The sequence below is a fragment of the Procambarus clarkii genome, chromosome 47 (assembly GCF_040958095.1).
Source record: "Procambarus clarkii isolate CNS0578487 chromosome 47, FALCON_Pclarkii_2.0, whole genome shotgun sequence".
NCBI classification, from domain to species: Eukaryota; Metazoa; Arthropoda; class Malacostraca; order Decapoda; family Cambaridae; genus Procambarus; species Procambarus clarkii.
The window spans coordinates 23210897-23238659 of record NC_091196.1 but is presented as its reverse complement, the minus strand read 5'-3'; the positions used below and the strand labels follow the sequence as shown (position 1 = coordinate 23238659).

Genomic DNA, 27763 nt, shown 5'->3' with positions numbered 1-27763 from the left:
CCACTGTAACATTATAATTTATTATATTCTATCAAATATCGATAAACGAGAATAAGTAGCTATCCATAATACACTCTTCAGGATGTGATCAACAGCAAGAAATAATAACATGGCACAAGCATTTGGATTTAAATTGTACATTGGTAAGAACAAAATATACAAGTATTTGTACAGATAAATCATAACCATAATCAGATTTTACACCTAATATATAGGGAGGAAAGTTTGTTTCATTCATTTATTATGCACCCCATACCCATACCGTGGGCGGTAGTGGAAAGAAATGATCAACTCTTATAGCTACCATAGTTTTAACAGAAGTTATGTCTCTTGGTGAAGCCCAGAACACATTTATCACATTTAAAATATTCACGTAACACAAAATGCTCGTTACAGATTTTTGACACTTCCACTGAATAGGTTAGATAAAGTTAGAATTGATAATGCAAATTAAATTTATGGGAAATAAAATAAATATAGGTGGCAATAAAGGATTGTAGAGCACACAGCACAATGAAACTCTATGCTTGTAACGCAAACAATGAAAGTAACTTAAAAGACTTGGGCTTGAGGAAAAATAGTTTTTATCTGATTATGATAAGATTAAATTGTCTTTATCCAAGTAACATTAAGACTTATCTAATAACACTGAATTATATTAAGTTATATTAACATAACAGAAAATCACAATTAGACTTTGCAAATCTCGATTTGCTATCAACTTCGTATAAAATTCGCTTGTAATTCATACTGCGTCCAGTTGTCGAGCTTAACTCGCTAAAAGCTGCTATCTTGCTTCCCACAGAGCACAGGATCTGGGGTCTTAGTACAAAAAAGATGGAATCGATGGGATGTCGTCAGCAAATAACATCTCACACTGAGGACGTGGCTGATGTTGTGTTAGGCTGGGTAGACTATTAACGTGTCTATAATATTATTGAAATTATTCATTCATTCCAATCTGCCTTCTAGTATGGCGTAGGCACGAACGCAACCAATGCCTTAAATTTTTTAATATTAACCGCTAGATGTTACTATTTGCTGTTTGGTTCTAGTCTGGAGAAAAACCACGCGTTCAAAAGTTAATCACACAAAGATACTTGCACAAGAAACACGAATAATTAGTAATTTTCGTGTGAACTAAACTTGAGTCAAATGGCTAGACAATACTCATCACGTAGTATATATGTACGTATATTTGTCTTGATTGCACTGTATTTACAAGTGAAACCACGCCAGGAAACCAACAAAGGGTTTAAGGTCTGCGCGGGGTATTGGATATCACAGTCGGAGCTTCAAAACTAATAATAAACACAACAAAAAGTAGTCATTTGACCGCCTCTAGATCTCGGTTCCCTTACCATAATTTCTGAATAAAAAAAAGTTAATTTGATCCATATACTCTCTTTTGGCAATACATTGTTATTAGGAAAATGCTTAAATTGATGCGAGTGCTGCCGGTACCGAGGAGGCGGGATAACTGCCCGGGATTTACTGTCCGAAACGCTGCGCGTACTAGTGGCTTTACAAGATTGTAATTACTATCCTATGTATCCTCACAATCCCATTGTACCTTCTTGTATATACGTAAATAAATAAATAAAATAAATAACTCCCCTACAGGATTACCGCACCACGTATTGACAGCGGACGATCCATTTACCTCTACAATTACCACCTCGGTAACGATATAATAAACCCAAGTTTATATTTTATGTGGTGGAAGTCTAAGAAAAACTAATTATTATGGAAATTAATTCTTCTCGAGAACTGACTTATCCCAGATATATTTTATACAGTGGCGCCTGTAACTGGGAGTGCATACGAACACCGGGCTGGAGGCGGCCATGTTAACCTTGTGTCACCTGCACACATGAGCGTCACACCACTAATTAGTGTCTTAAGGCAACGGTCAAATGTGATTAAATGAGCTGGAAACGGGTGAAAAAGTGTCAACTTAGCATGGTTGGCATCACAGGCTATACAGAGTCTTAAGGCACTATGACAAGACGAGGACACAAAGGTACACATTCTGAGGAAACATTTATAAAGCATTATAGCGCTTAGAAAACACACATACGACCATGCACGTATGTAAACATGATCATTGGTTATAATACGAGCATATAAGGAAAGGAGTTTGTTGTAAATACTTAAACACTGATGTTAAACAGGCAAAGTGAGAAGAGTTGCACTAACAGCCACACACACAAATCTTGGAAATAAATTCATTTTCAAAACCGTCCCCCTCCCTAAAAAAATAAAAAATTCTTATCAAAGCTTAAAGTTTAAACAAACTAGAATAAAACATAAAACAGCACGCAGTTGACACTCTTAAAGATAACTGCCTAATTGCATAAAACTACCGGTCAAGCAAGTTAACTATAATCCGACCTCGTCAAATAAGATATATTTATTTTTCCTTGTGAAATAAGATATAATCTGCTCTTGCCAAGAAAATTACATTAATATGCCATCTGCTTTCGACACTCACAATTTCTTCATCAGTTTTTGCAAAGTAAAATATTTTAACATGTTTCTCTATATTAATGAACATATTGGTGCACCGTTTAATTTGGTAACACTAATATAATTCTGGGCAACAACTGATGATGGATATTGTTAACGTAACCGCGATGGTACTTGGGTTACGTCTTGGCACAGGAAATAGTGTGCATCAAGATGGTGGTCCGGCAGGCGAGAGAGCCGTGAGTGGCCGTAGTGGGGAGGGAGGAGTTCCTCTGTAGGAGACACTGGTGGAGAGAGACACGCAAGGACAACACGAGAGGATAAGACAGACGAATGGAAAGATCAGCAAACATGAACATTAACGAAACAAAGGAGCCGTCATGGAGTAAGAACCTGAATTCTTTTGAACCTGAATTAGTTCTGTACATGTCTGTCTCTGTAAAGAAGAGGGTCTCAATAGAGACCAAAATATACAAAAGCTCATTTAATTCCTTTTTCTTTCTCCATGTTGGTACCTTTGTGCCACTGACCAGTGATTTTTACACTTGTCACTGGATGAACACCAATGTAACTACATGCATACTATTACAGTTAGTGACAATACTGATAATCGTCTCGTAGGTATACATTTAGCAAACATATGTTACAACATGTACGTCACGTATGTAGCCAGATGTTTCGTTTATCTTGAGGTATATGACCAGTGTTTCTAGTGTACAAGCTCTGTTACATCATTGTTTCATCGTCTGCCCGTCATTGTGTCATCTCTAACTAATATCTGTTGAATCAAAGGTTTCCTGAATCCATTTCAGTTTATTTTTATTAGTTTACAGATCATTTTCTTCTTGAGTTCATGTATTCATTGTATTCCTGTCAAATTAACATATAGTTCGGATACACGTCTTGTTCGTCTGTATCTAACGATGAGGTATGATGAGTCTCGAGGATGAAAGGAAACTTGTTTACCGCAGCAGGGAGACCCCAGGCTTTCTGCGCCACTTTGGAGGGCCTTACACGTCCTTTCTTTTGACGCAAAACAATTCACAAATTTGTATCACTTGTTTCACTGTCTAAGAGAATGTTACGCCGCATCTTCTTGAGCATAAATGGTTGCCGACGAGTGGAACAGATCGTCACACCGAGTCTGTGTTTTTATTCATACTGGTGAGCTCAAGTGACGCTTGTTTCAGCTTTAGCCATTTGATAGAACTCAGACATACATCAGCATAACGTATAACAGTATGAAGGAGTTGAAGAATGTTGATAACAGTATGAAGGGTAAAAAAATATATTGCGGTATAAAGGACCCGAAATCCACGGTTGATGAACCTAAGACATGACGGAGAATGAGGGATCTTACTGGGACTAACGTCCAGGGAAGATATAAATGCGATTCCTCTGCTCTTAAAAACTGAGAACCAACATTCTCTATTGTGTACTTTAAAGCTAGCATGTAGATTGTGTACAACAGGGAATAAAGTACTCAGTTGCAACCCAGTTGCCAGTCGTAAATATTTTTTTTTGCTAGACAATGTTTCTTCTGAGGGCTACGCCAGTCTGCTCAGTATTTGTTGTGCGAGTCACGGAGGAGGGAAGCAGAGTTCTTTCTAACGATAGCTCTTGGAACGGCCCAGTTGTCGTGCTCAACGAAGTCCGCCATGATGATATTCGCGCCAGGGGGTTCATTTGACAGCTTCTCCAGCCAGTCTGGTATTACTCTGTTGGTGGGAGCAACCATCGCTCTCTCCAGCCTGGCGAACACGTTCCTCGCGACGTAAGCCAATGACGGCGTCAGTACACACCTGCGGGATGAACGAGTCGTACAGATAACGAAAATATATATAACCAACTAAACGCTCTCGCTTGTATGAATGATTTAGTTTTATTTAATATTACATTGTATATATCAAAACTTCAGACGTTAACTTATCTGCCATAAGGGTTTCACATTATATTTTCCCTAAGCGTGAGCCGCTGGTATCCTATTGAAGACTTTCATAGGACAAGCACGTCCTAGATTTTATCTTTGAGCTGAAGTGCTTAGAATGAGAGCACTGATTGCAACCAGTGTACGAAGACTTGTGTATTTACTACGGGTGGTCACAGTAATATGCATTACACGATTGCTCGTACACTAATTAGTATACATAATATTAGTCTGGAGTTGACGTACTGGGTGACGAAGAAGCTGGCGGGGTCCCTCTCCTGAAGCTTGGCCTCGAGGAAGGTGAGCATCCTGGAGACGGTGGTGGCTTCCGGCCAGGGGTTGGGGAGAGAGGCGCTCGACCACAGCCACGACACCGCCTGCATCGTCTCCGAGTGACGGTAGAACACCAGCACCTGAGAGATTATGGCAGTGCTTCCATACTTCAAACAGTCTCATGGAAGCCAAGCTAAATAAACAGCTGTGACACAAGCTTAACATTCCTCGCAGTTCTCATCTTCAGTTGCTCCACAATAATCATATAGGGTAAACTGATATATTCTAAAGGAAAATAAATTTAATTTGTCTTTTTTAATATCTGTTGTGCTGATTGTTTTTAATGTTATCTGTGCAGTGAAGGTTTTAGTGATAATTGTGTTTTCTGGAGGTTCTGTTAATTTCTTAGTGATATCTATTTCATATCTTATTAATTTAGCTTTTTTGTTTGGTAGCTAAGGAGGTCGAGTCGCAGGAGGTCCTCACCTGGTACTTGGAGTGAGAGAGGTAGGAGAGGGAGAGGTGGTGCACCCTGTGGAAGTACGGGCACAGGAGGTCGCTGAAGACCTGCTCGACGAAGGCGACGAGGGACGTGTGGTCGCTGGCGCTCAACCCGTGAAAGTGCTGGAAGTCGAGGAGCACTACTTCACCCGGGTGTCTCACCAGGAAGTGCCGGATCTGCAAGTGTAGTCGCTGGATATATAGCTACATCTGCTCTGTCGTCTGAACGGTATGTTGATTTTTGTACTTTAGGTGAAGCCACTTTATAATATTTGAAGGCGCCCTGTCTTGTATGTAAGTTGATCGGATATGAAGGCGTGGTCAATATACACGCTCCTCCAATATCCTGATAAACTTTATATAATTTTGTGAATGGACATTGTACCTGATCTCGAAAATAAAAGCATTTGTGGGAGAGCTTTAGTAGATCTCGAGATATAATCACTATATACAGTAACAATAATTATATCAGTGTATAAAGTAAATCTGAGTGGTTTACACACACTACTCTAAGATGTATGTATATTCACACTTGTCTTCCTGGTTTTCATAATTGCAAACTATAATTGTTAAACTGATACTGTAGTATCACTTTTGAAAAATTTAGGCTGGCTTTTTGGTAAGAAAAAGTAAGACTGTACTAGTGAAACATGGGTGTCACGATCCGAAGAGTTTCGTAGTGACATCAGAAATTACAGAATCTGAAAGGAATGAAAGAACTAGTACAAAAAGCTATAATATATTTAGATCCGAAAACCTGCTTATGTGGGCAACACAAAATGTCGACCAGCCTGTGCGACACAGTGGTTGCCAGGATCAGGTTGAGTTACCGTTACCTGTGGCTACAGGTGACGGATCTCCCAATCCTGAGCACTCCAGGTGCAAACTCTGTGAGCAGGAACTGCGGCATGATCTCCCACACTATAATATTGAATGTCTATTCATTAGACCCTCCATACCTGTCGGCATGAGGTACCTGGAACTTTGCAATTACTTTATTCACTCTCGCGTTCTTGACAATATCCTCATAAATACACCGAAATTTTGTCAGTGCAGGCTACTGATCGCATGCTCCTGTATAACAAACCCTCCTGTGAGACTGAGGTATTTTAGCACCTAGTAACTAGCCTTCCTCCAGTTCTCCACCTTCCCTACTCTTCTCCACCTTCCCTTCCCTTCACTATCTTTCCTACACTTCACCATCTTTCCTACTTTTCACCTCCGTCACAACCTTCCTTACCCTTCACTATCTTCCCCCTCCTTCATTACCTTCACTACCCTTGACCCCTTCTCTACCTTTCACAAACTCCCCAATTAGCTGGGTTGATCAATCTTAGTGAGCATGGAGTCAGGTATTTAGTGAGACTGGAAATTTGTATTATTTGCCATTACATAGAGAGAGGAAGCATAGACGTCGACCCCAGTCCACCTTTGTCCAGCCCCAAACAACCAACAACCATCACGGCAAAGTTTGGTGAGGCTGGCCCCGAACGTCCGGCCTCCAGCCTCGAAGAGACAAACTATACATACATATATATATATATATATATATATACCTCAGACAGTATGGGCTCCAGGTCATCGCCGAAGAGGCCGTGCACGAAGTAGAACCTGGACCTCCGCACCGCCACACGTATGTCGAAGTACCTGACGAAGGGCGTCACCATCATGCACCAGCACGGGAGAAAGTGATCACATAAGAGAAGCAAGATTAACTATACAGATACCATAAACGAGTCTATTGTTTAACTCGTCCTCTTCCTAAATACAGTCATATGTGTACCCAAGGTATAGAACCGTTCAAAAATGGATGGATTTCAAGAAAATGGTTGCAAAAGAATTTTTCACTGTCGCCGACAAAATTCAGTCATGCGGCATCTTGTTGTATAGATTAGGGAAGCGTTCTTAAGTTTTTAGGTTTATAAGCAGATTTAAATGTAAATCTTAATAATAGGCACGTCCATTAGAAGAACTTGTGTAGAGTTCACTCATGGAGTGTGGAGGCGCCCCTGGCGAGAGTGTGGGGTAGTGACCAGGGGGGCGGGGCGCACCTGTGGGGTAACGGCATCACCCCCACATTATCACCTCCGCAAGGTCGGGTGTTGTGGCAACAGTTAAAGTGAGGACACACAGCGCGGGGATATAACAGCAGTGAGAATATAATGATGGAATGAGAAAAAGGATGAAACGTCAACAAAATGATTAAGGAATATATATATTTTGTAAGTTAAGACAGGTGGTTAATTATAACCGCTTATAATTAATTAGTGGTGCTACATAGCCTTCCCGGTTTGGTGCCTTCCTTTGATAATTAATTACATATAATTAATTCAAATTAATTATATATTATAAACATTATATATATGTCTAGAGTTGAATTTGTGTGAGGTGTTGTACCCAGTAGCGGAGCGCGGAGTGAAGGTTGGCTTGTGTGGGAGTTGATTTATTACGGCATAATTCACCCTCGTGAAACATTTATCACCAGGAAAACTCTCTACAGAAATATGAATAAAAACCTAAAATTACACTCAAAAAAATTAATAAAAATCATATCTTAAAATAAATATCCTTAAACCATGTTATATATCGTGGAATACAATAAAATATTGCCACCAAAATAGTAGTACTTCTCCAGCAGTTAATGGAGTTAAGACTCCCAGTGAAGAGTAACTGTAATAAGCCTTGACACAGTAATGCCACCAGAGTTATGGCTATAACAGAGAGACAACACGCAAGACGGAGCCCATAAAGACCGCCACAATTAGCAACCATGACAGGAACTGACGTACATTTCATTAAGAAATCAATTCAGGAATTTTGGGTATTTATTTCCAAACGCAAATTTTTGTTTCCACAGTATCGAAGACGCCGTCTTGAGAGGAGGGTGCCACTCTCGGGAGAAAGCCACTTGGACTGAACGGTAGAGAGACGGTCTCGCTTCTTGCAAGTCTGCGTTCAATCCCCGACCATCCAAGTGGTTGGGCACTATTTCTTCCCTCCGTCTCATCCTAAATCCTTATTCTCATTCCTTCCAAGTGCTACATAGTCGTGATGGCCTAGCGCTTTCTCCTGATAATTACCTCTCAGGAGAAAGCTTTAAACTTAAGCTGCACTTTCAAAGAAATAACAATACGATAGTAACGTTACAGTAAACTTGACGTTACCTGATATATTTATTTTAAGGCTGTTTGAAGACAACTCTAGGCTTTATTAAGCTAAAAATCCATTGTGACAAATTATATGAGAGGTGCAAAAATAAGTTGAAGTACAGGAAGGTACAGGTTATGAGGTTTCCTGTCCCTGGAGGTACAGGAAGAGGAGGGTCCCTGGAGGTACAGGAAGAGGAGGGTCCCTGGAGGTACAGGAAGAGGAGGGTCCCTGGAGGTACAGGAAGATAGGGTCCCTGGAGGTACAGGAAGAGGAGGGTCCCTGGAGGTACAGGAAGAGGAGGGTCCCTGGAGGTACAGGAAGAGGAGGGTCCCTGGAGGTACAGGAAGGGGAGGGTCTCTAGAGGTACAGGAAGAGGAGGGTCCCTAGAGGTACAGGAAGAGGAGGGTCTCTAGAGGTACAGGAAGAGGAGGGTCCCTGGAGGTACAGGAAGAGGTGGGTCCCTGGAGGTACAGGAAGATAGGGTCCCTGGAGGTACAGGAAGAGGAGGGTCCCTGGAGGTACAGGAAGAGGAGGGTCCCTGGAGGTACAGGAAGTATGGCAGTGACTTGGAGCTGTGGTTAGGATTTTGGACTCTAGTTCAGCACACACACAAATAATAGTCCTGCTGTATACAACATCTGAAGTGAGACAACCTCTTGACAACCTTAAACACGATAACAAGAATTCTGTATCAATGCCACTATAGAGGTTCTCCATTATCACAGGTATTTATGGTGCACTTGAGTATGTCTAACATAGCAGGGCTGCTCTTATGACAGCTTCCTGCATCACCAGCCAGTCATCACCCTCACCGCTCCCACTTGCAAGCATTTGTTTTTTCTGGCTTCTACCAGTTTTAGATTTGGCCTGATGATCATGCATGCTTGTTGCCAGTCTGAGAACACATCTGAACACCTCCAGCACCTCGTCGACACATTGTTCACAGTTATATTGATTACTCGATTGATTGAGAGGAGTATAGGTGTCACCTGATGCCGTGTCTGAGCTGGTCGGTGACGGAGGCCCGCTGAGTGACGCACCAGCGGAGGATGGCGGGGCGAGCCACACACGGCATGCACGAGTCTAACTGCGAGATGAGGCCCGGGGCGTCGGGACCTACTTCCTCGCCCTCCGTCAGGCTGTAGCTGAAGGAGTCGTGGGAACCTGTAGGAGGACCAAGAGGTTGTGTCACGTGTGTGTGTGTGTGTACAGGGAGTCATCAGAGTTTAGACAGGTACCGTACAAGTCTCGATTTATAAGTAATGCAATAAATAGTAAAACTGTTCGCCACTTGGACTAGTTATGCTACTTATTTGGCCTCATTTATATTATAAAGCTTAGTTTTGAGCACCGTATTATGCAGTGAACTTAGTCTTTAAAAAATGGACGTAGAAGAATGATAAAGTTAATTCCGGAAATTAAGAACCTGCCTTATGAAGAGAGATTAAGGAAGCTTAATTTGCCTTCACTAGATATGTATAGAGGAAAGTGTGACATGACTGAAGTATATAAATAAAGCGCACAAGATGAGTACTTATAAGGTGCTAAATATTTCAACACTAATTCTAACACACACTAATGGATACAGAAGGAGTAAGCTTACACTCAGATAATTGTGTAAATACTGGTTTGTAAATTTATAGAGCAGGTTGCCGGGAAACGTAATTAACGCGGAGCCGCTGGATTGTTTCAAGTGAAGGTTAGACAAATATACAAGTATGAATAGTTGGGTATAAATGTGAGCCGACTCGAATGTGCCAATACATTTTCTGCACACTCTCTAATTCTTTCTGCACACTCTCTAAAATTCTTTTGGCCATGCTATCAAATGGTTGGTTGAGTGGCGTACCCTGGCAACACGTCACTGCATATGACGCGCGCTAAGCGTTCATGTGACGGCAGCTTTTACAATCACTACGCCTTTTATATTGTGGCTTGTTTACACCGGTCATGGCGAGACCTCACGCACGCACACCGCCACTATACTCCTGTGGAGTTGATGATGGCCTTGGCTGTGTCACCCGTGTGTGGGACATACGCCACCCTCCCCAGTAAGTGCTGAACGAGGTCTGTCAACCCTCAACTGTCTCAACCCGCCACCATATACGACACAAATTAAAGGATTATATTTATATTTCCAAAACTAAAACAAGTTGGAAAATATGTATCGCTTAGGGCGTATAGGCTTGGTGGTCAACTTTAGGACGCCGCCGCGGCCTTGACACTGTCCCACAGGTAAGGTGCACACCAAGTACCTTTGTGGTTATAAATGGCTACACATTTACACGTATCATTCAGTTGTAAGTGCATTTTTTTTATCCGTGCCTAGTACGTGGCCTAGTCACGCCTGTCAACTTCTAGAGGGTTATTAAGGTCGCCACAGTAACTTACTGACACACCAGCAAGTATGCCTTGATGCTGAACATTGGTCAAGGCTAAAGTAAACTGTCAATGCATCTACACCTAGAAGTGGGGTATACATCTCGGTGTACTGGTCCGCGTATTTTACAGTTTCAGTTGTCACGTTTGTTCTCCGGCGGGGAAATACTGTCACAGTGGTGAGGAAGCTTGACAGCACACCTCACCTCACACAGTGTAGACCACTACACTGTGACCGCCTCGCTTCTCTGGAAAACTTGACTAAATAAGGGTTTTTAGTTTTAGAGTAATGGTGTAGAATAGTGCGACCTCTCGGGGTTAGCATTTACACTTAACTCACACTCACTACTTTACTCCCGTGCATAGCTGTGTTCTTAACCTGGCGCCTAATGCATATATATTGGGTCGTGCTCGCTCGCACACGACCACAGCCACAGTATTGGACCTCACTGTAGGTGAGGTCGCCCGCTCCTCTAACACAACCTGTATATCACCTTGTATTACACATGATTATTGGCTGTCTCTGTGTACGAGTGGATTAACTACACATTGAGATATATACAAGAGTTGTTACATTCTTGTACAGCCACTAGTACGCGTAGCGTTTCGGGCAGGTCCCTGGAATACGATCCCCGCCGCGAAGAATCGTTGTTACAACCAAGTATCTGTTGTTTTACTGTTGAGTTAAACAGAGGCTGCGGTTCAGGATTTGCGCCCAGTAGATCCTCCCCGGCCAGGATACGAACCCATGACATAGCGCTCGCGGAATGGCAGGCGAGTGTCTTACCACTACACCACGGAGACTACATCATTGTATTCCTGTGAATGTTGGTATGGTAGAGAAGGTAAGGTAATCATGAAGATAAAGCACTAAGCCAGTCCAAACAAAGTACATTTTTCTTATATAATAATGCTGTTATTCAATTAGCCATTAGTATACCAGCCGCCATTTTTGTCTCATTAAGTCGGGCCAATGACGTGGTTAATTGTACTGGGCTAATGACCATTAGCCCTTCTACACGTGGAAGACCTGTTGGTGGTTCCCTTCAACCCTAACCTTCTCGCTCATTAACACCAACCACGGGTTGAATATCATGACGAATTACCTGTCATTAACCGTGTTTTGACTCAGGGGAGGGGGGGGGGGTAGCTCCATTACCTTGGGTCGTATTGTCTTAACATCAGCAAGTACTCATAATTGTAACAGTTATAGTTACTGTTATAGCTCTAATTATTGTATGTGACGCCAGAGAATGTGGCTCTCCCGACACAAGTTATCTGACAGGTAGTGGATAACTTTCAGTTGGAGTGACGGTCAACCCAGCCGGTGATCTTGGGGTAAGAATGAGGTCATCGGCCACGGGCTAGAGGTGAGGTCACAGTGCTCGGTGACGTCTGCGTGTCCTGTTATTACCATTCCCAGGATGTAAGTGGCCCGCTGCTTCGTGTTCTGGTTTTGTAACTGCCAATTGCTTCGTGTTATGTCGTGTTACATTAACCTGACGTAAGTGTCACTTGCTTCATAAGTGTCAACCTGTGTTGGCACTTATGAAGCAAGTGCCAACCCATCCTCCTGATAAGATAGTACTGTTTGTAACTATGTACAATGGTACACATATCGACGTAATGGACAAACAGAAAGTACAATTTGATACTATTTATTTTATTGACTGTAAAACATGAAGTTAAAAGCAAACTTAAATATTCTTAGGCCTCAGATAGCTCGCATTAGGCCTAGGATGGTTAGGTTAGGCTTCATTACCAACATATATAGACAAACTTTTCCGGTTTGTCTAAATTCAGAAATACAGTCTACTTTCTATTGGTCCGTCCGGTCCATAACAGTACGGTTACCCACACTGTTACTACAAGTACTTTTATATAGGAGGATGGACTGGTCTGAGAGACTGTTAGTCGTCTTCTGGTAGAGCAAAGTATATCTTAATGATGACAGTGATGGGCCAAGAGGTGCTATAGCTGGTACAGTGGTGGGCCAAGAGGTTACCTTGAGGTTACCTTGAGGTGCTTCCGGGGCTTAGCGTCCCCGCGGCCCGGTCGTCGACCAGGCCTCCTGGTTGCCGGACTGATCAACCAGGCTGTTGGACGCGGCTGCTCGCAGCCTGAGGTGCTATAGCTGGTACATATAACATTTTAGGAGTATTTCCGGGTTCAATAGAATGCATTACCATCATTTCCAGTTTAGCGAGAGTGTTATGGGTCGCTGGGAAGGTCATTGGTGAGTTGGGCAGGTGTTGTGCGGGTATTGTGCAGGTGTTGAGGAGGCTGTCAGCGTTTTGGGGCAGCAGCCCATAAACACCTGACGGACCAGACGCAAGACCTCAGCAATGACTGACACGTGTCACCACCTTAGTCATGACAGGTGCCACCACCTTAGTTATGACTGACAGGTGTCAAAACACGTGTCACTTCCACTCACTCATTAGACACGTGCAACACGTATTGACAATTTCTTTGAGAATTACTGATCTGTTTCCAGTCGTCGGTATAAAATAATTGATAACTTCCAACATGTGTTATTCCTCCGTGACTAACACCAGGAGGCTTCGGTTGATCGTGACATTCCAGCGTCAGAGATCTCGCGGATACTTTGGTTCCTCCTTGGCAAGTGTCAAGTGTCTAGCTCATTTTAATTCGTAACTAAATTATCATAATATCACCTTTTCCAGTGTGTCATTTTGTCAGAAGTTATTCATATTTTCTCGCCATTCAAAATGTTGATTTTATTACTGATGGGGTAATGAGGCAGTTGTCTCATAATAGACAACTCTCTCTCTCTCTCTCTCTCTCTCTCTCTCTCTCTCTCTCTCTCTCTCTCTCTCTCTCTCTCTCTCTCTCTCTCTCTCTCTCTCTCTCTCTCTCTCTCTCTCTCTCTCTCTCTCTCTCTCTCTCTCTCTCTCTCTCTCTCTCTCTCTCTCTCTCTCTCTCTCTCTCTCTCTCTCTCTCTCTCTCTCTCTCTCTCTCTCTCTCTCTCTCTCTCTCTCTCTCTCTCTCTCTCTCTCTCTCTCTCTCTCTCTCTCTCTCTCTCTCTCTCTCTCTCTCTCTCTCTCTCTCTCTCTCTCTCTCTCTCTCTCTCTCTCTCTCTCTCTCTCTCTCTCTCTCTCTCTCTCTCTCTCTCTCTCTCTCTCTCTCTCTCTCTCTCTCTCTCTCTCTCTCTCTCTCTCTCTCTCTCTCTCTCTCTCTCTCTCTCTCTCTCTCTCTCTCTCTCTCTCTCTCTCTCTCTCTCTCTCTCTCTCTCTCTCTCTCTCTCTCTCTCTCTCTCTCTCTCTCTCTCTCTCTCTCTCTCTCTCTCTCTCTCTCTCTCTCTCTCTCTCTCTCTCTCTCTCTCTCTCTCTCTCTCTCTCTCTCTCTCTCTCTCTCTCTCTCTCTCTCTCTCTCTCTCTCTCTCTCTCTCTCTCTCTCTCTCTCTCTCTCTCTCTCTCTCTCTCTCTCTCTCTCTCTCTCTCTCTCTCTCTCTCTCTCTCTCTCTCTCTCTCTCTCTCTCTCTCTCTCTCTCTCTCTCTCTCTCTCTCTCTCTCTCTCTCTCTCTCTCTCTCTCTCTCTCTCTCTCTCTCTCTCTCTCTCTCTCTCTCTCTCTCTCTCTCTCTCTCTCTCTCTCTCTCTCTCTCTCTCTCTCTCTCTCTCTCTCTCTCTCTCTCTCTCTCTCTCTCTCTCTCTCTCTCTCTCTCTCTCTCTCTCTCTCTCTCTCTCTCTCTCTCTCTCTCTCTCTCTCTCTCTCTCTCTCTCTCTCTCTCTCTCTCTCTCTCTCTCTCTCTCTCTCTCTCTCTCTCTCTCTCTCTCTCTCTCTCTCTCTCTCTCTCTCTCTCTCTCTCATACACAACCAACAAACAATATGACCACAACATTATATTTGTTATCGATACTGTGATGAAGGGTTGTAATAACGTTGGTAACACCTGAAATAAATTTTGAAACAACTCTGTGGAAAACCAAACCCCTATTTCAGATCCAACTAATCAAGAAGTAGATCCAATCCTACTTAATTAAGAAAGGGCACGGGATTCGACCCCTCCCCCTCCCCCCCCCCACCACAACACGTCCCATACAACCACAACTCACCATGGAAAGTTACGTGAGACTAACCGTAGGCGTCTGGCCTACAACCTCACACACACACACACACACACACACACACACACACACACACACACACACACACACACACACACACACACACACACACACACACACACACACACTCTTCTTTGATACATATAGATTGAAAATTAAATTGCGAAGTTTATGCTTTAAAGTTTATGTTTAATGCACATCAAATGTGCATTATTTTTCATCGTTATTTCTTGTTAAGGGATCTAATGTATAATTGTTTACAATTACTTTTGTTTAATTGTTACTTTAAAGTTGCTCTGATCAAATATTTAAAGCATTTATTTATTATTTAATTATAGGTAAGAGTTCACACCACCATCGCATCGACAATTACTACCACCACCACTACTCCTTCCCCGCCACCACCACTACCACTATCACCACCACCACCATTGCAGCCAGTACTACCACTATCACCACCACCACCATCTTCAGCCCACCGCTATTATCCCCCTCCCCCGGTCACAACACTCACCACCACTATCACCATCACCACCACCACATTCCCCACTAACCCCCCCCCCACTCCACACCCCCAGCACTGACCCCCCCCCACTCCACACCCCCAGCACAGACCCCCCCCACTCCACACCCCCAGCACAGACCCCCCCCCACTCGTGGCACCAGGCAGGTGACCTCGGTCACACATAATAACAGACACTATACTTCTTACTCTCCGCCAGAGCCGCGTGCGTGTCGCGGGTACATATTGACCACTTGGTGTGGGGGCGCCGCCCCCTCTTCTCACCCCTGCCCCGCCCCCCAGGCCGTGGCCCTCCATGCTGGGGTCTCCTCGCCCCCTACAGTGCTTGTGGGAGCGAGGTGGGGCCAGAGAACTACAGCCCAACTAAGCGCTGGAGAGCGGAAGATATTATGGGGATTTGAGAGGGTGGGAGTAATGATCAAAGTGAGAGTGGCCAGGACCAGAGAACACGGGGGTGAGGCTGTGTAAACCAGGGGTCTGTGTCGCAAGATAAATGTAATAGGGTGCTCTTGCTCGACCCTGTACACACCCTTAGGTGAGTACACACACCCTTAGGTGAGTACACACACCCCTAGGTGAGTACACACACCCCTAGGTGAGTACACACACCCCTAGGTGAGTACACACACCCCTAGGTGAGTACACACACCCCTAGGTGAGTACACACACCCCTAGGTGAGTACACACACCCCTAGGTGAGTACACACACCCCTAGGTGAGTACACACACCCCTAGGTGAGTACACACACCCCTAGGTGAGTACACACACCCCTAGGTGAGTACACACACCCCTAGGTGAGTACACACACCCCTAGGTGAGTACACACACCCCTAGGTGAGTACACACACCCCAGGTGAGTACACAGAACCCACACCTTCATACCCTAGGTGTTTGTGTTATGTCTAGAGTTGTTTTGCTGTGTTTATTTCTTGAAGCCTCTCTCCTAAACTGCGGTGACGTCTTCCATCTCTATGATGTCATCTTCGCGTGTTAGAGTCTCCGCTCGCTAAGAGAGTGGGAGACACGTATGGAGAACGCTTCATGTGTGCTAGAGCGGCCCCGCCGAGCTCTGTAAGGCCGATGGTAAGATTACCAAAGTCAGACCTCGTATAGTCTCTTGTCTAATTATGTCGAATAGCCTTTCAATAGCCGTGAGCGTCACTCAGTCGGATGACAACTGTGGTGTCTGGGCAGTGACAGGCTGACTGCTGACATGTCGCATACTGTGTGAAATATTCCTATTAAATAGCCGATCAAATAGCCCCCTGTCAGGTATCGTCCGTCAAATGGTTCGCCAAATGCTAATATATATATATATATATATATATATATATATATATATATATATATATATATATATATATATATATATATATATATATATATATATATATATATAATAAAGAGTTATTACTTACTACTGTAGCTTAAAATCTATTGGTCATTGTCGTTCCGATAGGAGAAATAATTGGACTATAAACATAGCAACTATGCCCACGCGAGACATGCATACTGCGGCCCCCCGTGGCGTGTGTTCCCGCCACCTGACACACCAACGTTGTGTGAGCAGGTGAGGGCGGCCCCAGCAACACGTAGACCACCACTCCCTGTGTTACTACCCACAGTCGTGCACGCATACACGCATACCTGTGCACTCACGCCACTCCTACCTACTCTCACACCTGCACGCCTACTCCCACCCACGTATGCACGCACGCGCACACACACACACACGCACGCACCATGGGTATTGAAAGAGTGTGCAGGAGCACTTTGCTTGCCACTCTCCATAGTGTATAGTAGGTCACTGGAAACGGGAGACCTACCAGAAATATGGAAGACTGCTAATGTAGTTCTAATATACAAAAAGAGTGACAGACAAGAGGCACTGAACTACAGGCCAGTGTCCTTGACTTGTATACCATGCAAGGTGATGGAGAAGATTGTGAGAAAAAACCTGGTAACACATCTGGAGAGAAGGGACTTCGTGACAACCCATCAACAGTTTATCATTTTTACCATACAGTTTTACCATACCCTCATTGTATCCTCAGCAAGTGAACATTTTATCCTCAGCAAGTGAACATTTTATCCTCAGCAAGTGAACATTTTATCCTCAGCAAGTGAACATTCTACCCTCAGCAAGTGACTGCGTCTTTGTGAATAAATTAATTATTCTGGTAATGTAAGTAAATGTCGACTAGGAGCGTTAATAATTGTTTTTATTCTGTATAATTTGAGGATTTGTATGTGTTGAGGTTGTTGCTGTGGAGCTGTGGCGTGGCGGCCCGCGTCACGGTGTGGTGGTGTGGGGGTGTGGGTGTGTGGGGGTGTGGTGTGTGGGGGTGTGGTGTGTGGGGGTGTTGTGTGTGGGGGTGTTGTGTGTGGGGGTGTGCTACGGTGTGTGAGGGGTGTCGTAGGGTGTGCTAGGGTGTGTGGGAGTATGGTAAGGTGTGTGAGGGTGTGGTAGGGGGTGTGTGGAGGTGTGCTAGGTGTGTGTGGAGTGAGCCCCAACTGTCGTTTACAAGTTGTTAGAGGTAACTGAAAGTTCTATAACAATTTGTAAAGAACTTGTTCACCGCGTGTCAGAGGCGAGTGAATACAACAATATATATATATATATATATATATATATATATATATATATATATATATATATATATATATATATATATATATATATATATATATATATGTCGTACCTAATAGCCAGAACGCACTTCTCAGCCTACTATTCAAGGCCCGATTTGCCTAATAAGCCAAGTTTTCATGAATTAATGTTTTTTCGTCTACCTAACCTACCTAACCTAACCTAACCTAGCTTTTTTTGGCTACCTAACCTAACCTTACCTATAAATATAGGTTAGGTTAGGTAGGGTTGGTTAGGTTCGGTCATATATCTACGTTAATTTTAACTTCAATAAAAAAAAATTGACCTCATACATAGAGAAAAGGGTTGCTTTATCATTTCATAAGAAAAAAATTATAGTAAATATATTAATTCATGAAAACTTGGCTTATTAGGCAAATCGGGCCTTGAATAGTAGGCTGAGAAGTGCGTTCTGGCTATTAGGTACGACATATATATATATATATATATATATATATATATATATATATATATATATATATATATATATATATATATATATATATATATATATATATATATATACAATAATAAATAACAATTTGTATATGTCAGGGATGGCAGCATTTATATTTAGTGAACATTTCCTCACAATAAATATATTAGGGACCTGAACCTTGACTCACTGACATGACCTTGGTGGTGGTGTGGGGGGGGACTGTGACGGGGGCCGGACGACTGGTCACCGTCGGGGCTGAAGATACGGTGACCAAACCACACGTCAGAAAGTGGAGAAACGACGACGTTTCTGTCTCTCCTGGACTGTTATCATGTCGTGTAATGGAAAAAGAATGATTGATGGATAAAGATTAAGCTACCCAATAAGTGGCACAGGCATGAATAGCCCGTAAAAAGAGAGAATGGAGGAGATAGACAATATAAGGGAAGAGAGACAGTGTGGTCAGTGGAAGAGTAAGCTGGAGAAGACATTGCTAGGCCTACCCAGCGTCGCTCTGTAGACTAATGGAAGGCGAGACGAGGAATATTTTTCCACATGACAGATCTCGTGAGAATAATATCCCCCTCACCTCAGTATTATCCATTTGTAATGGAGAAGCGGCGGTAGTGGTGGTGGGGGCGGGCCAGAGGTGCCGTGACGGATGGGAGCATAGTGGCTGTATTGACAACTGCCTGTATTTATTGTCTTGGGTGCTGGAGGCCGTCGAGGCGCGGCACTGTACCGCCACATACAGCAGTACCCTGATCACTGTAAACACACCCGTCGCTTGGAGACCCTCGCTCGCACCTCACCCACACTACAATTTATACATTGATTCAGTTTGTAGCACACATACAGGTATATACCAAGCCCAGGGGTCAGATTCACGAAAGCACTTACGAACGTGTACATCTTTCCTCAATCTTTGACGGCTTTGATTACATTTAATAAACCATTTACAAGCATGAAAACTTCCCATTCAACTGTTGTTATTGTTATAAACAGCCTCCTGGTGCTTCGGAGCTCGTTAACTGTTTAATAATTGGAAACAAAGTCTCCAAAGATTGAGAAAAGATGTACAGGTTCGTAAATGTTTGCGTAAGTGCTTGCGTGAATCTAGCCCCAGGACTCATTAGGAGAGGTGCTGATGTTCCTAGTGAAGTTACAAGCTGAGTTGGTAGTCAGACATCAACTCGTCTGAAGACTGACCCGAGAAGGTCATTTATTTGATAAACTTATTATTAGCGTCCATTAAGAATAAAAGTTAATGCTGAGCAATGATCAGGTTAAGGCATGCGCCAGAGCCAAGTGTGTGCTGACTAAAGTTCACGTGTATTTACCTGGTGAGTGAAGGTGTTGCAGATGCAAGTGGGCCTAGGATCAATGGTCACTGGTGGAGGGTGTTGATGACTGAGCGTCTTCTGTTGTGGTCTCCAACTTCTGGGTGTCTACAAAGTTGGTCCAGTAGGGGAGGAGGAACCCTAAGAACACTGGCCTTCTACATAACAGTAAAGCCGTCAAAAGGTCTCCGGCGTTGAAGGCTCTGATGTACAAGCCAATCAAACCATAACGGGTCAAGCTAGAGATGAGTCTTCTCCTGGTTCTCTACTTTATACGTAACTCTGATATATTAAGGAACGCAGGCCATCCAGGAGAGCGGTGCGTACTCAAGATGGTACCGAACTTGTCCTTCATGGAAGGTTCTTCAACCCCCGAACTCTCAAGAAAGTCTGAAATGCTTCTTGGGACTGAAAGTTTCTTGCTTGCCTTCCTCGTTGGGTTCAACACGTGGCTCTTCTTGTTCACAGAAGAGCTATATTTCCTGCCTAAGATGTGAACTTGGTCACTGAGCACTAGAGTTTTCCCAACCATTCGTGTGTGTCTCTAGTTATTATGTCTCGTGTAGTGTTGGTGTGGTCCTCGTCTGTGTTGATGTGCTCCACATGTATCTGTGAGTGTACTTACCTATTTGTACTCGTCTATTTGGGCCTGCAGAATCGAGCATTTACTCTTTTGTGTGTGAGTGTGTGTGCGCGCGCGCGTATGTGTGTTTGTGCGTACATGCGTGCGTGTGTCCGTGTCTTCCTCTATGGTTTGGATTACCTAACAAACGAAACATGTGTTATTCGAATGTAGCACACACACACGCCATACAAGCGGCCAGAGAGAAGGTTCTGCATGAGGGATGGCGGTGACGGCGCCGCACCAGACCACAGCCCGGCACACTCCCTTACCAAGTTAATCAGGAGCCGCCCTTGTCACCACGTCGCCCTCCTGGCCTCCTGCAGCACCCGCCACCTCACACCCGCCACCTCCTGGAGCATCAGTCATGAGACGGACGTGTCCCGGCCTCTCCCTCCTCACATATTCACAACCCCACCCCACACCCACCCCTACCCCCCACTCGCCCCCTTCGCGACAAGCTGGAGGAATTTAAGGTCGGGTTGACCTTGTATAGCATTAATAACATTATCAAAATCATAACACTTTCCGAACACCAAATTACCAAAATTGCGAACGTTAATCAATTCAAATAAATTTCAATAACACTGTTATACTTTGCCAAAAATGATAACGCAATGAAAAATAGATAAATAATTGTGTTAATCATAAAATGTGTTAAATGTTTTTACTGATAAAGTGTTGAAGAGAGCGTCAGCTGGGAGCTGGAGTCGGCGTCTCTGCCTCCAGGCGGTCAACAGGTGAACTAGAGGCGTTAATCTTGGGCTGGTGGTGGACAAATTCGCGCGCTCTCACGCCGGCACTGTCAACACCTTCTCAGCCTCCGGTATAGTTAAATAGATTTCGTTCAGTGTTCGGTGAAGAAGCTTTCTTCCCGTACCTCGTGACGTGCTGGTGCTCGGCCAACATGGGTTCTTCCCGTACCTTGTGACGTGCTGGTGCTCGGCCAGCATGGGTTCTTCCCGTACCTCGTGACTTACTTGTGCTCGGCCAGCATGGGGGTTCAGTGCTACTGAGGCAGATTACTGTTTTGAAAACCTTTTGGAATGTAATGTATTGAGATTTAATCTTTCTTAATATACAAATTATTAAAAAAGAAACGATTACAACTTATTATGGTGGTCAAATGTAAAATATCGGTGTGAAATGTGTTATAAGCAATAGTTCAAACATTATAAAGGTTCAACTAGCCTCATAGACTCCAAGAGGCTAGAATACTGAACGCGAAAGCGACCTTTACATCTACTATTGCTTAGTTCAGCCGCCGGGAAGTGTTCACAGACACTAAGGAACATTTTTAAGAATTTACCCGAAACGCTGTGCGTATTCGTGGCTTTAGGTTGTTGTATGTACTAGCTCTATATATAAATCCATTATGTTTGTAACTCATCTTCTATGTATGTATTTTTACCTGAATAAACATTTTGAATTTTGAATGGGTTTTGGCGGGTATGGTAAAAGTTGTGACTCGGAGGGTCCAAGGCGCCGGTTCTTACGCCACTTCGTGCGAAAGTGATTTGAAGAGGAATTTTAAATAAATTAGCCAAGTGTATTGTTTGCTTTGTTTTTAAATCTTTATACCACACTACCTCACCCCCGTCGCCAGATGGGTCAATACTGCCATCATTACTCACCTGGTTTTCGTCAGCACTTCGCTCACTCACCTGAGATTCATCAGCACTTGGTCTCACTCGTCAACGTCCCCCCCCCCCAACAGCACCCACGACTCACCTGGTATAAAGAGGTGGTTGATTGGGATGTCCTTTAGTGGCGACGGCAGGTGGGACATCCAGGATTCAAGGTCCAGACTGAGAACATCGAAGGCGACAGCTTTCGTGTTCTCATTTACTGCTAATGGCGGGAGGATGTTGGGGAGACGTGTGGTCGCGACGAAGATGGTTTTGCTATCTTCAGGATATCGTCTGTGCTGTGTGAGTGGACGTAACCAGTGATGCTTAATAATCTTCTCCTGTGTGCCAGGACGCGACAGATGATCCTGGCGGGATTTATGGTGTTCGCTGGGCACACTGAGGTCCTTGATTTCGTAGGAGACGGAGTTAAAGTTCCCAACACCCTTATCCCGGTTGTTGAGGATGCAATAGATGGGTGAGAGGTCCTGAAGGCCGTGTTCAGCGTCCAGGTCTTGAGACAGCAGCTGAGGTGCCGTACTTAGCGCTCGGAGGCTGGCCGTGGGCTCGTGGCTCCTGATGGTGGGGTTGTTGATTGCCTGGAAAAGTGTGAAGTTGGTTAGGTGGGTCATGCAGTTCTCATTTTTTTCAATACCAGTGAGGGTTGATGCCTTGTCTAGTGGCAGAACATCGACCTTACGTAAGTTCCTTTCCTTATCTTCCCGGCCTGACCAACGGAAATTACACAAGGAGAACCCGCGCCCTTTGGGACGCGACGTTTTTGCCTTCTGCAGCCCTGGCTCGGACGCTGCTGCCCATGGGCGAAAGAAATGCTTTGCCTGATCTTTGAACGCGTTGGATTTGCGGTCACAGCGGACGCCCCGTTCACTCTCCTTCACTTCTATGAAAAATGGATGACTTTTATCACTTCCTGATGAACGGCCACCCTCCCTTTCTAATGGAAGGTCGCCATTACTTCTTATTAAATGGCTGCCATCACTTGCTGGTGGATGGCCGCCATTACTTCCAGTTGGATGGCTGCCATTACTTTCAGTTGGATGGCTGCCATTACTTCCAGTTGAATGGCTGCCATTACTTTCAGTTGGATGGCTGCCATTACTTTCAGTTGGATGGCTGCCATTACTCCCTGGTAGATGGCTGCCATCACTTGCTGGTGGATGACTGCCATCACTTGCTGGTGGATGACTGCCATCACTTGCTGGTGGATGGCTGCCGTCACTTCCTGGTGGATGGCCGCCATTACTTCCTATTTGATGGCCGCCATCACTTCCTGTTGGACGGCTGTGATCACTTCCTGTTGGATGGTTGTCATCACTACTTGATGGATGGCCGCCCTTACTTCCTGATGGATGGCCGCCATCACTTTCCGCAGCGCTCCTGTTGTTCCGGTTGAGGGCCTTTTCTACGCTGAGATTTCGCTGAAAGCTGTTTACGCTAGCCTCTTCCGCCTCGAACTCTTTCTTGCCCATCTACCTTGTCTTTTCATTCTGAGAATTCCTTTGACTTTCCTCCACTTAACCAACAACGCTCCGCCTGCCTTTTTAAAATCGATTCTTCAGTTCTGCATCAAGGCAAGGAACTGAATGGCTGTCGACAGTGCAGGTGGTGCTAAAGAACGTACCACAATTAACTACTAAATGTTGTGATGGATTGTTCTTGGTGAAGATTGTGAGTTCGTGTCCGCCTCCGTCCGACTTCGAGCTCCTCGCCGATGGGCCTCTGAAAACAAAGATAGAATAAATGTAATTAAAGATACAGGAATTATTTTTGCGTTCACTAGTAGCCCCCTGACAGCCGAGTAGGGGCCTGATAGCTGAGTGGACAACGCTCGGGATTCGTAGTCCTGAGGTTCCGGGTTCGATCCCCGGTGGAGGCGGAAACAAATGGGCAGAGTTTCTTTCATTCTGCTGGTCCTGTTCACCTAGCAGCAAATAGGTACCTGGGAGTTAGATAGCTGCTACGGGCTGCTTCCCGGGGATGTGTAACAAAAAGAAGGCCTGGTCAAGGACCGGGCCGCGGGGACGCTAAGCCCCGAAATCGTCTCAGGATAACCTCAAGATAACCCCCCTTCCCTGCGGACACATTACTTCCTAATAAAATGGTTTGCCAATTTATATGAAAAACTTATCTATCCAACCTAACCCAACCTGCTCTTAATTGGAAATATATTTGACAAAAAATATATATTTGTTGAGAGACTAGGAAAACATCTTTGACGTGAATTATTTATCTGGGACAAGCAATTTGGTTTAGGAGATAACAGCATAATAAAACTGTTTGTATACGCGACAACGAAATGGAGAGAATAAAGGTGTCGCAGCCCTGAATGTTGCTGGATCATTGACACGGGTTGCACAAGGTCTGGCGTAAGTTAAAGAGCCTCGGGCCAGATTCACGAAGCAGTTACACAAGTACTTACGAACGTGTACATCTTTCCTCAATCTTTGACGACTTTGGTTACATTTATTAAACAGTTTACAAGCATGAAAACTTCCCAATCAACTGTTGTTATTGTTACAAACTGCCTCCTGATGCTTTGGAGCTCATTAACTGTTTAATAATTGTAAACACAGCCGCCAAAGACTGAGAAAAGATGTGCAGGTTCGTAAGTACTTCCCTGGAAACACAAACCGAAATTGTCTCTTATTTTCCGCTTCTTACAAGTTGTAACAAAGTTGTTACATCTTGGCTTAACGTGTTTATGACGTATTAGAACGTTGTTACAACCTGATATATTGGTTGTTATAACTGGTTAGGTGTTAAAACTTGTTCGAACGTTGTACCAACGTCGTAGTTTCGGTGTATGTTTGGCGGGTTGTGTAACTGCTTCGTGAATATGGCCCCAGGTGCTCAAGAAAAGCACAGAAATGATGACTAACGAAAGCATCAAGTACACAACCCCAGCGGTACTGAGATAAGAAGTATGATTAAGAAGGAGAAAGTTGCGTTAGGATATCAAGGGAGCCGGTCGGCCGAGCGGACAGCACACTGGACTTATGATCCTGTAGTCCTGTGTTCGATGCCGGGCGCCGGCGAGAAACAATGGGCAGAGTTACTTTCACCCTATGCCATGGTAACCTAGCAGTAAAATAGGTACCTGGGTGTTAGTCAGCTGTCACGGGCTGCTTCCTGGGGGTGGAGGCCTGGTCGAAGACCGGGCCGCGGGGACACTAAAGCCCCGAAATCATCTCAAGATAAGCTCAAGAAGGGTGAGAAATGTTCTCCATACAATGTCACTAATACAGTAGTAGAAGAGACGAGTGATGATAACGTGTCACCGCTACTCCTCCTGCACCACTTAAAGCCATAATGCCGCCACTGATTGGTGGGACGTGCTATGCTGACGTAATGAACGCTCCTGATTGGACTGCTCTGGGGCCAGATTCACGAAAGCACTTACGCAAACACTTACGAACCTGTACATCTTTGCTCAGTCTTTGGCGGCTTTGTTTCCAATTATTAAACAGTTAATGAGCTCCGAAGCACCAGGAGGCTGTTTATAACAACACCAACAGTTGAATGGGAAGTTTTCATGCTTGTAAACTGTTTAATAAATGTAACCAAAGCCGCCAAAGATTGAGGAAAGATGTACACGTTCGTAAGTGCTTGCGTAACTGCTTCGTGAATCTGGCCCCTGGTCGTAACGTTTTTCGAGAACCAGTTTGAATTGTATTTATTCTTATAATAGTTTGAAAACGGATAATATATGCAGCTGAATGACGCTATATGTAAATACACTGACATGTACTTGCATGTTGTCAACAGAGTGGAGTCGAGCGTACTTGAGTGCCTCACACGACCTGGTGTTTCACCTTGCATGACAATTAGCGTGCAGGGGCGGACTGTGGCGTGCGCCCCCCCCCCCCCCCCGCACCCGCCCTCACCACACCACAGATAACGCCACCACCACCTAACAATCATGCCTCATACCCGAGCATATTGGGTTGGGTTATTATATTCAACCACTTGGGCTGGACGGTAGAGCGACGGTCTCGCTTCATGCAGGTCGGCGTTCAATTCCCGACCGTCCCATTTTTTTTTTTTTTTTTTTTTTTTTTTTTTATTATTTTCTACCACAGACGTGGCCACACATTTACAATGCTAACCAGCATATATACATTTTCTTCTGTCCTCCATGGACAGGGTTAGAGAAGTGTTAAACATACAGTTCAAGGGTTTATTGAACACTCAACCACAGAAGGTGATTCGGTGCTTTTAAAATGCTAAGCTAACCTACATACGTAAATACAAAGATACACAGATTTACGTACGCCCTACATAAAGTATTAGATGTGTCTTTTACATAGTGTCATTAATGTACATTCACAAAGGTGAAATGTAATTCTGATCAGCTTCCATATATGCTTTATACCCATACATATACATACACACACACACATACACATACATATATACACACATACATGCATTCACATACATTTGTCTCATTTACCCTGACAGGGTGAGGTAGCTGATAAAGAAACTAGTGTGCAATTAAGCACTTAATCACTGAAGGTGATGAAGGTGCTTTTACAAGCTCAGGTTATATAGTTACATCACATACATACATTGTATGATTGATACATTACATGGTCAATTTTGGATACAAGTCCAATATATCATCAAGTGTTCCAGTACTCATATAGTAACTACAGAGTTCAGCATACCTTAGCCCAGGAGGGCGAAAGTCAGTCAGTATGGGACATTCTACAATATAATGTTCAAGAGAGTGCATGTTTTCTCTTTCACAAAGTTGACACATTGTGTACTCGACATTTGGGTTTTGAGAAAGCTGCCAGATACGTCTATATCCCAGGCGTATTCTGGCCCATTAGTTAGGTACCTTCTTTCTCCGCCTCCCTTCCCCCGTCCCATCCCAAATCCTTATCCTGACCTCTTCCAAGTGCTATATAATTGTAATGGCTTGGCGCCTTATCCTGATAGTTCCCTTCCCCCACCCCCCCTTTCCCTTCCTATTTATATCCACCCGAACTCATTAATATACACGTCTAACCTACGCTTGAAACAATCAAGCCATCCCCCCATAACACTACCAATTCCTGAAAATATTTTGAAAAATGTCCCTCATTTTATTGAGCTTTCATGTAATTTACAAATCTTAATTAAAAATAGGTATTGTCTCGTGATCAATAAAAATGGGGGGGGGGTGCCTTTGACAAGCCACCGGCTTCCTGTCCGCGTCTAGGCCGTCATCTATAGTGGCCGTCATGTAACTACAGGACACGCTCACATATATCATAAGTGATCTACGTCAGAGGGGTTCACACTTGAGGGATCAGAGATCAATCCCCACGCAGTATAGAAGCGGTTGGGCACATTTTTGCCTGATTCTTCTGGTCACCCAGCAGTAAAATAGGCACCACCCCCCCTCCTCCAGCATCTTGGGGGGACCTCGATAACTTACATATCACAACACTGGAAGCCACATTACCCGACACTGAATAGTGTTGTGTTGTGGATCAAGTTTCATACTCTGGAAAAGGCAGTAGTGTGTGGATGGCTGTTGAAACATTTTTAATGCGATTAAAAAAGCTATTTACATTCAGTTGAAGAAAATAGTGTGTTAGGAGCTTCCAGCAAAACTGTATTAAAAACTGGATAATGTCGTGTAAGCCTGAACACTACTAAATGTATTCAAAGTTGCAAGGTGCATCGCACAAGGTGTAAGGTGCAGTAAGGAAGGTGGAAGGTGCATTGCTCAAGGTGTAAAGTGGAGTAAGCAAGGTGGAG

General features: G+C 44.1%; 1 protein-coding gene across 2 annotated transcripts in view; it reads right to left on the bottom strand.

Annotated features, from left to right (window-relative positions):
• Positions 1-4: 4 nt before the first annotated feature.
• The window catches only part of LOC138349752 (uncharacterized), a 38446-nt gene continuing 10687 nt past the window's right edge, over positions 5-27763 (bottom strand). For both annotated transcript variants that reach the window (XM_069302129.1, XM_069302130.1), the window contains exons 2-7: positions 22095-23731; positions 9310-9484; positions 6727-6817; positions 5156-5347; positions 4643-4809; positions 5-4271 (exon numbers count right to left, since the gene is read on the bottom strand). In XM_069302129.1, coding sequence (XP_069158230.1) covers positions 4031-4271; positions 4643-4809; positions 5156-5347; positions 6727-6817; positions 9310-9484; positions 22095-23481 — 2253 coding nt within the window. In that variant the 5' untranslated portion in view covers positions 23482-23731 and the 3' untranslated portion in view covers positions 5-4030. The remainder of the gene's footprint in view (positions 4272-4642; positions 4810-5155; positions 5348-6726; positions 6818-9309; positions 9485-22094; positions 23732-27763) is intronic.